An 11500-nucleotide genomic window follows, 5' to 3' on the forward strand; every position below is an offset into this window, starting at 1 on the left:
TAATGACAGTCTTTTCCTGCTGATTGGGCTCCTGTTGGTTGCCTCACATCCTGGTGGGAAGACGGACATACAATACACTCGTTTCCATGTCAGTCAAAGACACACATATTGCAGGGTACAGAACAAAATTTGGTGCTCTGACACACATTTAAGTAAGCTCAGAGTGGTAGGAGAATGCTTTTCCTTTCCTTTCAGAATGCAATGGAGCCTGAATTTGTCACCTTCACTCTCATTCTCTCCACTGTGTCAATCCTTCGCTCACTGACATCACAGGTATGAATTATTTTCAGGGATTTAAAAAGATATGCTTGTACATTAGTTATGTTTTCCATTTTCCTGCAAAAGTTATTCTTCAAATCAAACAGTGCTGATTTTTATTCCACCGTGTGGACAAAATCAGTCAGAGTCGGTTCTTACCTTTTAGGTAAAAAGTCTCTCCTTCATTTCCATCTTTATAGACAAAGTGAATTAAGTAATGTATCCTGTTTAATTTAGATTTTTACAGTTGTATCTTTATTGTTTTTGTTGTTATATTCCTGACTCTTAGCTCCTGCTTTAAATGATTAAATTCACATCAAAATAGCAATATGGAAATACTGCCAAATAGTGATAAACTTCACAAATTCAAGTGTATAATTATCGCATAAAATAGAGAAGTGTATTTGTCACATTTTATTTCTAGTTATTTATTTATTTGTCGACTATTTTAGCTTTAACATTATCAAAATCATCTTTTTTCTTTGTTTCTGGATGTATTTGGCACAATTCTTGACCAATTCGAATGAAAAGTCTCAGGTCTTTTTTCATGTTTATTTTGTGTTATTGTTATTATCTCTTGCCAGTAGCTCATGTTTTCACCTGTTTATTTGTTTGATTGTTAGTCAGATTATGTCAAAAGTAAGAGAATGAATTTTGACAAATTTTTAAACAGAGACACACCCCATGTCATAGAAGATTCTGTTACATTTTTGAGGGGGATCTGAATCAATTTACTGCTTCTGGATCAGTTTCAAAAATTAAAAAGTCCCTTGCTCTCATCATTGGCATAATTTCAAAAATTCATATCTCAGTTTGTAAGTGATTAACCAACCTTTACGAAATTTAACTCCGTTACGTCGGGTTGGTTCTTCAATTACCCAAACGAGTTTCATCCATATAGAATCAGGATTAAATGGGGGTGCCCATACATTTCAACCTACTGTATTATTAATGGCATATAAATATATATGCCACTTATATCATCACTGATCCAGATAACTGCCAGTATTTGGCAAAGAAGATATTTGGTGCTCGATGACGGTTTGCACTCTGCGCTCTTGTTATTACTATTGTTGTTGTTGTTGCTGTTGTTGTTGTTGTTGTTGTTGTTGTTGTTGTTGTTGTTGTTGTTGTTGTTGTTGTGCATAAAAGTTAAAAAAACTGACTTCAACTCAAGGGTAAAATAATTGAGTATTCCTAATGTATTGACTATACCTGAACACTACACTATAATTTATAAAAATGGGACTTTTTCCCCCTCAGACTGGGATGATGTTGTAGTGATTAAGGAAGGCACACCTGCAACATTGATCTGCATTGATACACCAGTAAGTGGATCCGTAACCATCGACTGGAAAGTTAAGAAACATCTCACAGATGAATGGAGATTGGTCCTCTCTGCCAACGAAGAGACAAAGTTCTTGGAAGACATGCCCAAGCATTACATGACATTGGAGGATCCAAACTTTAAAAACACTGGGAATTTCTCTCTGTTATTTCGACCAAGAGTAGAAGACAGTGGTCTTTACTCATGCTTGATAGACTATCAGAAGAAAAACCAGAAGGAGACGCTTATCCTCTTGGCTGTTCTGTCAGGTAATGAAAAGTACTGTAATTGGTATACTGCATTGGGAATTCTTAAAACACCTAAAAACCAATTAAAAACAAATTTCTTTATCATGTAGCACTGAACGATATAAAGTATTTATTGCGTCAGATCTGCACTGCAGGATTTAAATCAATTGTCTTAAAATGTAAGTGTTTGAAAAGAGTAAACATTGACTTTTTCTGAACATGTTTTTGTTTTTTATGTTATTTTTTTAACTTTTTACTTGCAAGGTTTTGTTGTGGTTCAGCTTGTATCATGGATTTTGATCATTTAGACTAATTTCACTTTAATATTTGTCTGTTATTGATCTCCAGTCATCATAGGCCCTGCTTCTCCTGTACCTCTGAACAGTACATTACGACTGATTGCCCAAATATCACCCAACTTTACCACGGTCAGAATCACCTGGATATCACCTGAAGGCATTGTCATGAGGAGCAAGAATTTGCCCGGAACAGGCACATTCACTAAGCTTCCACTCGTCCAAAAGAGTGACAGTGGTGCTTATGTGTGTGTGGTTCAAGCCTGGGCTAAGAGCAGGGGCACTCTGTTTGCTTTCAACGTGGACGTGAATGTTGATGGTGAGGCCGAGCAGAGGAGGGAAAAGATGCAGGAACTTTGAGTAATGAAGTGCATTTGTTGTTGCTTTTATTGATGGTGTGAGCGAACATCGATGTCAGAAACTCCAGCAACACCATTATTTATTTAATAGTCCTATAGCTGCAGTTCCTTAAAGTGTTTACTTTTACAACCAGTTTCAGGACTCAAAAGCAAAATGAAAACCCAATCATCCTCCTGTGAATATTGGAGTTGCTACATTTATATTTTATTCATCATTTGCTTTCCTCTCTTGCTTCGCTTCTTCCAACAGTTGACAAAAAGGCCTCATTCACCGCTTTGAAAGATGGTAAGTGACTCTGTAGTGCATGTTGTATAAAACTCCTGTGTCAGCAGCTTGCTAATCAGGCAGAGCAGAATGCAATAACAGAAGAAGTGATTCTCAGCATATAAGAACATAATCCCCATTGTAGTAGGAATTTTTCCCTATCTTCATTTCCTCATGCTCTTCTGTTTACTCTGTTAGTTCTTCTTGACCTTACTTTCTATTCACTCACACTCTTTATTTCCCAGTTGCGGTGCTTTCTCGCACCATTTTTATAATAAATATTTGTCTTCTTCTTCTGTCCCGGCCTGCAGACCCCGTGATCTCCACGGCAACTCAGATGCAGATGTCCCTTATCCTGAGATGTCCAATAGTCCCAGGGGACTATGTAAAGTTATACTGGGTTCCCCATGACACAAGCAAACAGGATAACATGAGGCTCGTGTACCAGTATGATCGCTGGAGGAATTCCACTTTACTGACAAATGAAAGCAAACGATTCCAAGTGGCCGGGCCGCTTTACAACGCAATGAATGAAAGTTTCTCCATTCTCCTACTTCGACTGAGGCTGAAGGATGGCGGCTTGTACGTCTGTAAAGTGTTTCTCAATGACAACGTCTTCAGCCGGAGCACCGTCCTCAGCATAATGAGAGGTAGAGATCAAGGTCAGGAGGTTGACTAAGACTGAGAGAGGAAAAAGATTAAAATGAATGAAACATAAAGAGGGGGTGGGTTTATGAGAGTGTTTTTGACATCCTGCTCATTGTGTCTGTAAAGTGAGGTGCAGGATGATGAAGATGAAAGCGTTAAATTAGCCCAAGACAATCAAAGGAAGCTTTTTGCCCTTTGGCATAGATTTTAGTGCCAAACTCTGATACATTCTTTCAATTGAATTTTAATGATCTTATTGCCCATAGATGAGTCGACTTCATATCTGCTGCTTATGTATTGGTATCAGAAGTTACATCAGTGTGGTCTATGTCTTAAAAAAACAGGGGGAACCTGCACATCGTTAAACAGGTAGCAGCACTGTTATTACTGATACATGCACATTCTGACGTAGGAAGTTGGCAATCTTAAGAGGAACTGCGCAACCCTGTGCAATGTGCATGTGGAAAACTCACCGAATAGTGTGAAATAGGCTTTTCAAAAATTTTTTACTGCTGTGCATTTGTAATTCCTTTCTCTATAGAGACTGGAATTACAAAAGGACAACTTGCAACTGTCTTTCCTCAACTTATTTTTCTTTAAGAAGACATACCGTAGTCGGATTGTATTGTTTTTATTTTTTTGTGCACTGGGCCAATGTGTGACCTTGTGGAAGGAGTTGCTTAGCTTAGTAATTGGGAAAAAAATTAGTCGTGAAATGGTGTCCTTGAGTGTAATATATTGTTCTCATTGGCTTCTCCAAGGGACACGTGGACAATAGATTTGTATCAGTTTTTATATTAATATGAAGTCACATTACGAAATGAAAATGCTGCCATTTTCTCCTTGAGAATGACATTCAATGGATTTGCCAACTGAAAAGGAAGACAAATAGAGAAGAGGACCTGTTGATTTTCTGAGTACGCCTTGGGGAGTTTTTACCCTTTTGTAGGGGAACACACATGCACAAACACACACACGCACGCACGCATACACACACACACACGTATCCACTGTTCTGTCATGAAGGCCTTGGAAGGCTTTACTAATCACAGTCTCACTGACATCCATCACAGCTGCCCAGACATGACCGGTCGATCCGTCACTGTCATTGTCATGGTTCACACATCTGCATTCCAGCCACACACACACACTGACACACACGCACACATGCATTTACCCACAAACAACCAGTGCTAACCACGTGATGCATATATTTTTACCGCACCTCATTAAAAGTATCATTATGTACCATGGTACCTGCTGCCCTACGAGCACGACTGTAGGTGGCCCACACTGATCACACTAATCATAGCTGAAATGTGTGTGTGCTTTATAGGAGTGTGTGAGGGGGGGTCTGCAGGGCTTGATTACACCCAGATGGATTCTCATTTCAGTTTGATGAGACACTAAGCATCAGTCACAGTCAACCAATGCATTAGCAGCAAATCACTCTAATGAATATATATTATTTTGATCCCCCTCTCTGAATTGTTCTTTGTTTTTCAGAGCAGTCTCCCTTTACCTCATTATTCTCTCTCCGTCCTTGCCCTTTTCTGTATTCACACACTACCCTTTAACTTACTTTTTCATCCTGTCTTTAGCTTTTTTTTCTTCTTACGACCGGATGTCCTAACTCTTCGTCCAAAACAGCTGGTATCATTTAAAACTTTCCTTCACTGCTCTCTGTCTTCTCCATAGTTAAGGTCCTCGAGTATCCATCAAAGCTGGAGCTGTCGTGTGCTTTCACTGAGCGGTCTCATGCCCGGAGTGTTGTGTGGAGACATCACAATGAGAATTACAAGCTACAAATGTTTAACAACGGTCCAGGCAGCGTCAAGACCATTGTGCCCTTACCCATCACCCCCAATACAACAGGAAATTACAGCTGTATCCTTCAGCTGAATGATGGGCAGGTCTTCCAGGCGATTCAAGAAGTTACACAGCCTTTGGAAGGTGAGAGGTATTTTATAGTATCACAATGATTTATTCAGCTCTTTTAGGTCTTTCTTCCAGTACAGGCAGATTATCTTTCAGCTTGGAGGAGATGATTATCATATTGTGCTCATGAAAACGTCACATAATACCTTGAGAAGTCAAATCAAAATCAAAATCAAAAAATGTAAAACTTCCTGACAGAGCGTAAATATTATAGCTTTCAAAGCTATTTCTTCAGTTAAATACGTAAAGCCTTAAAGCTGACAAAGACTTGAGAGGACATTCATCCTCCGTCTGTCGTTCCTTGTATCAATTTATCTCGCTTTTTCTGGCTGCTTATTTTGTTCAGGGCCCTGAAGCCTCTTCAGCATATTCAGGGTGGGAGGCACAGTACACTTTACCAGTCCATCTCATCACATTGATTAATAGCCAACTTTTCAGTGTTATTCAGCTGATATGTGAATTCAGAACCTTAAAATACTATTTCTTTTCACCAATGCTAAATTATTCACTCTCATTGTATTGAGAGCTGTGGGGGAGCACAGTGAGAGTGATACTGCAGTGGGACTGAGGGACTCAAAGCTCATCGTGATGCACACTGATGGTATGGCCATAATAGTAACGTAGGCAGAAGAATGAGATGCAGCCTATAGTTTGAGCCTGTATTTAAGTGTTTTTTAGGGATGTTTCATAATAGTTGATAATAGCTGATATGCCGATATTGTTCAACGCTAAATTTCCAATTTCCTTCAGTAATAGAAAAAGTGCCATACTCATTTTTAAATGTTGTCTCAAACCGAGGAAAAACTGATATCTATGTCAACCCATGTCACATTATATGGCTAATATCAGCCAATAATATCGTCCATCGCTTGTGTTTTATGTATGCTGGAAGTAAGTGTTTTAAACTATCATGGAAGTGTTTGGACAGGGCTAAGTAGAAAGTTCAAGTATTGTAGGTGATGAATGGCCTACATTCACATAGCTGAAAAGCAGCCCAACTAAACTGGTTTTTCCAAAACTATTTGTTTTAGAAGGCATCATTAGAGATGTATTTATTATAAAACAATACATTCTCCCAGAGTGAAAGGTGAAATGACTTTCTATATTTCTATGCTTCATCCACAAGTCAAGTCCAACATTCCAAAGTTAAAACTGCCTCACATTATAGATTTTCTTCTATACTGGTGCCACACCTCGGAGAACACAAAATTGAAACAATCACAGTACTCAGCAGCTCACAAATACTTCAAATGTCAGGGTTTTTTTGTGCAATCACATGCTATCTACTGTTTGGTCATCACTTCCAAAGCATTCAAGCCGGTCTTAAGTATGCTTCCTATCAACCATTCTGCTCTAAAATTGCAGTGATATGAATCACTCACAGCCTTGTTTGAGATAAAACAGGCGAACTGGAAAGTGCTAATAGTGGAAAGAAATTGGTAGGGCAGAAGAAGATGAGAGAAATGATGACAGAGACAGGAAGACAGAGAGAGGGGATGGTTTGGTTAGCAACTGAAGGGATTTACGCCTCACCTCACCACACTCAATTACCATAATTCATGCGTTAAAACTGGCATGGAGAACAGTACAGGTCAGACTTAGGGTCAGCTCTCAATACAGTATTCCATCAGCAAACCTTAAATATACTAACCAATCAATTACACATTACACAGCACATAATCACAGATGGCTAAAAGCTGTAACACCAGGGCTAAGGTGAAGCTGGAAGATTAAGCCGTTTACAAACAAAATCTGTGCATGCTTGAGGAGATGCTTCAGTGATTTTAGTATTTGCTCATCTTTGGTTCTTCAAACAACGTAATAGAAGCTCTGAGTAGCAATGCAGGAGCTGCAAACAAATGTTTAAAAAAATCTTATTTCTGCTGTAGCCATTCATTTTGTTCCCTGTGTAAACTGTAAACACCTGTCACAACTAATTACTTAGCATCATGAAAAGCGAGCAGAGCGCTTGTTCAGGTACTCGAGGCTGCAGCAATCACTGTGGAAACGAGCACCACCCTCCTGCTTCCCGTGCTGCCCTGTGGCTATGCTTTGCAAGACTGATGTCAGCCTTATTATGCAAACAAATCTGACAACTTTGATCACTGTGTGTTCTCTTTCTCCACAAAATTTGACTGCTACAACAGTGAGCTGCTTGTGCTAATCCTTCCCATGCTATCCACCTGTTTTCCAATAGCCTACTGTAGTGTTTTTCAACGTTGGGGCCAGGATCCCATGTGGGGTCACCCTGAGTTAAAATGGAGTTGCCGAGAATGTGTAGTACGTAGTAAATAAATGTTTAAAACTAACAAAAAAAAGTACTATTTAAATTATTATTATTTTTCAAATACACATCACTCACAATACAGATCAAACAACTGTATCCTATACTTAATCTTTTTCAAATATAAATCTAGTTCAAATACAATGCAGTATAAAAATATCTGAGGTGGCGCATTTGTCACTTTGTGCATGCACTAATCCTGGCTACTCCTTATTTGTAACATCATCTAAAACTGAAAAAGATTGGGAACCTCTGGCCTACTGTATTGAGGCAGGTAAATGCCACCCAAATATGATTTTTGCCCATTTGCGACCTGTATCTGATCTGTTAAAGACATTTTGAACAGCACAAATCTGATTTTTCTTTTTCAAATCTGACCTAGGCCACTTTCTTATGTGTTCCTAAATCCACTACGTATCTGATATTTTGCAATGTGAGTGCTGTCTGAACGGCCAGGTCACATTTAATCAGAATCAGAATTCCTTTATTAATCCCAGGGGGAAATTTTGTTACAGCCACTCAAGAAAGTACCACAAATAAAAGAATAAACGTTAAGCAAAGACAAAAGAAAGAATGAATGTTAAATAAGTGTATAATTAAGTAAAAGACTGTTAAAAATAAGGATTAAATGCACACACATTACAATAGTAAAAATAAAGTAAAGTAAGATAATAATAATAATAATAATAATAATAATAATAATAATAATAATAATAATAATAATAATAATAATAATAATAATAAAGTTAGAGTAGAAAGTGGACAGTGGGAGAAAAGTGATGTCTTAGCATTGATAAATATTTATGATATTATCCATATTATCAGTGCCACACACACACACGCTGAGACGAGATGCCTTCATATTTACTTGGGTAAACACAGTGCGTGAGGTCAAGTATTACTTCAGGACCTCTTTTGTTAACGCGGGTCACTTAAGGGTCTCATTCAATTCATATTCTTTCAACATAGCTTTAGTTTGTTGGTGTGGCTTGAGGCGATTTGTTGCAACATTCACATCGTAGAACTGAATTTCACACACTTCACCAATAACACATACATAATAAGTATATGTGCGATGATGAATGCTTGTATAGGGAGTTTTTGTGTAATGAACTTTTAACTGACCTATTGTATTTTTGAACGCTTGTCTATTTTTTCTGAGCGATAGCCTTCATTCACTGCCAGATCAACGTCCAATGCTGTTACTTGGCCTATGCTCACTATCTCTGATGGAGCATCTCTGGCTCTCTTTAACTGCTCCTATTATTTATGACTGACAGTATGATGCAAACCCATGTAACACGGTGAAGAAAACAAGACTTCGAATGCGTGTTAGAGCAAGCTTTTTGCCCTCATCTTAGCTTCCACAAAAGAGCAAGGTGGAGAACAACCCTTAAGCCACTTTCATTGAATTCATTGCATCTGTCAATCACACACACACGCACACACCATATAAGTTCAATATTAGTTTTGTTGGTAACACTTGCTTTTATCATCCCCTCTCTCAATTTTTAGTAGAGACTAGTGCGGATGTCACCAACCCCTCCATGTTCGCCTCTCTCTCTGCTTTATTACTCCTGGTGCCCCTGGTTGCTACAGCTGTTGGCGTGTTGTTATGGAGACAGAAACACATTTCTGATCGCGGTGAGTCTGCCGGCAATTTGTTTTTTGACTTCTTGCCGTGTTATGTCCATCTTCAACCCCTGTTGGCTGCAACTGAGTGATGTTGGCCATGACATATCCTCTGGGTCCATCATAAATTCCCTCACTATTCTGGTGTGTATGCCAATGTGTCTCTATATGTGTCTAGAAGAGTGTTTGCTGCTAAGGCTGGTGACAATCTTCTTTTTTTTTTTTTTTTTTTTTTTTTTTTATCCGTAGGTATTGAGCAGTCTCTCTCTGTTCACTTGAGTGATACAGAGAACATCTATGAGAATCCAGATGTCAGAGAGGTGATGAACACTGTCATAGTCAATGCCTAATAGTCCTTTGATGAATTCTGTGCCACGCATTGCCCTCAAAAACCCTTTTTCACTTTTATGTTTTGCACTCATTCACTTTCCTCTTTCTTTAACATCACACCCCCTTTTTTATATCTGTGTAGTGTATTTATTACATTTAGCCAGAGGTGTAAGGAGTCCTGGTATATCCTACTCAAGTCGAAGTACTGTTACTCAAATACATGTACAAGTAAGTCATACATAAAATACTCAAGTACAAGTAAAAAGTAGGTAAATTAAGTAGTACTCAAAGTAAAAGTTAAGAGTTACTTTCACCCCCTATGTTTATTTTTGGTAATAAATCTTGCCATGGTTCCCTTGCATGCAGTAAACATCTCATGTATGAACTTAAAAAGGATGAGATGAAATTTGGAATTTTTTTTTTTTTTTTTTCCACAAAGCAAGGCATCTTTATAAAATAAAAGGTTTTTAAAAAAAAAAAAAAAAATAACACCAATGAGTTCAATTCAAAATTTAAAAAAAATGTATCAGGTTCTAAGTATAAATACATTTATGAACTCTAAAACTAAAAAAATAACCTCCATTCAATACTGTTTTATCGCCGTGCATTACGTTTAATCTGGTTGGTTGGCTATGATGTGATACATTTGATTGTTGTCTGGTCATTTATTTTTTTTGTAGTTTCACAATGTCTGTTGATAACGCTTAGGTGTAGAAATGTAATATGAGTACTTTTAAACCATAGGCTGCTTTTACTTTTTTTGGTACTCTTTGTTTTTATTGCTATTTTACTTTTTGAGATTTGTTTATCAAATGTAAAGTGCATTATAAATAAAATGTATTATTATTATTGTTATTATTAGGAATAATAATAATTAATTACTTTCACCACTGCATTTAGCATCATAATTGGGTCTCTGTTTTTCCTCATTTTCTCACAATCCCTCTCTTTTTATATATTTTTTGTTCATTAAACACATTTTCTGCTCTCCAACAGGCCCCTCCCAAGGACTCAGTCTACATGGTGAGTAACTGCATCTGCCCTCTGAGTCTGAGCGCAAGCACACACACACACACACACACACACACACACACACACACACACACACACACACACACACACACACACACACACACACACAGAGGAGCAACAGTCGACACATCCACCAGTGTATTCAGAGTCTCACATTTTCCCACACTGTCAGCAGATGTGTCTTCCTTCACACTTGTCGTCCATACTTCCAATCTGTCAGCCCACTTTCAGAGAGAGTCCTTGCCTATCACCTGTCACCCCCCCTACATTAGTGGTATTAACAAATCAATCTCATTACACACTAGGGGGATATAAATCTGGCCTCTAGTGGTCTTTCTTTTCACTGTGACACTCTTTATCTCCCTTCCTATACCCTCTCCCCCTGCCTCCCCCTCCTTTTTGTGCCTTCATGGCAGGATTTGAATCCAACAGGGGTGGATGATATCTACAAGGAACTGGAGCGGTAAGTTAAAATGTCTTGCATCACTTGCAATGTGCTTGTGTGTGAGTTTATGCTGTCACTTACTCACACATTCTTATCAAACTCCCCACACATGCTGACCCGAACATCATTCTGGCATTGTGGCATGATATGATGCCACACGTTGACATCCCTGTGTGCTACTGTTTTTGCGTGGGCTTGCTTGTGTCTGTGCTATAAAGAAAGAGAGAGAAAAAGTCTGGGGTGGGGAGATTTTTCTTTTTTATCTCCATGCATTTGTGTGAGCGAGAGTGTTTGCTCTGTTTTCAGATACGAGCAGTGTCAGAACTGATCACCATCCCACATCTCATTCTCATCCTGCTGTCACATCTGTTCAGTTCCCAACTGCAGCAGGTTTCAATGAATCAAAAATAACAACTGAGTGAGAGTTTAATTGAGTCC

The 11500-nt window shown here is 38.4% G+C and overlaps 1 protein-coding gene across 1 annotated transcript; it reads left to right on the top strand.

Annotated features, from left to right (window-relative positions):
• Nucleotides 1-2297: 2297 nt before the first annotated feature.
• On the top strand, nucleotides 2298-11390 carry LOC114477839 (uncharacterized). The gene is made up of 8 exons (XM_028470476.1): nucleotides 2298-2448; nucleotides 3065-3403; nucleotides 5100-5354; nucleotides 9142-9267; nucleotides 9505-9575; nucleotides 10582-10608; nucleotides 11034-11080; nucleotides 11369-11390. The coding sequence occupies exons 1-8, from the start codon at nucleotides 2298-2300 to the stop codon at nucleotides 11388-11390; spliced, it is 1038 nt and encodes a 345-aa protein (XP_028326277.1).
• The last annotated feature ends 110 nt before the right edge of the window (nucleotides 11391-11500 follow it).

Source organism: Gouania willdenowi, chromosome 16 (assembly GCF_900634775.1).
Source record: "Gouania willdenowi chromosome 16, fGouWil2.1, whole genome shotgun sequence".
NCBI classification, from domain to species: Eukaryota; Metazoa; Chordata; class Actinopteri; order Blenniiformes; family Gobiesocidae; genus Gouania; species Gouania willdenowi.

Excerpts from the sequence above, each read along its gene's own strand:
- LOC114477839 (XM_028470476.1), top strand. The coding sequence starts at position 2,298 with ATGAGGAGCAAGAATTTGCCCGGAACAGGCACATTCACTAAGCTTCCA. Across the intron at positions 2,449-3,064 it reads CGTGGACGTGAATGTTGATG|ACCCCGTGATCTCCACGGCA; the intron begins GTGAGGCCGAGC and ends CCCGGCCTGCAG. Across the intron at positions 11,081-11,368 it reads ATCTACAAGGAACTGGAGCG|ATACGAGCAGTGTCAGAACT; the intron begins GTAAGTTAAAAT and ends CTCTGTTTTCAG.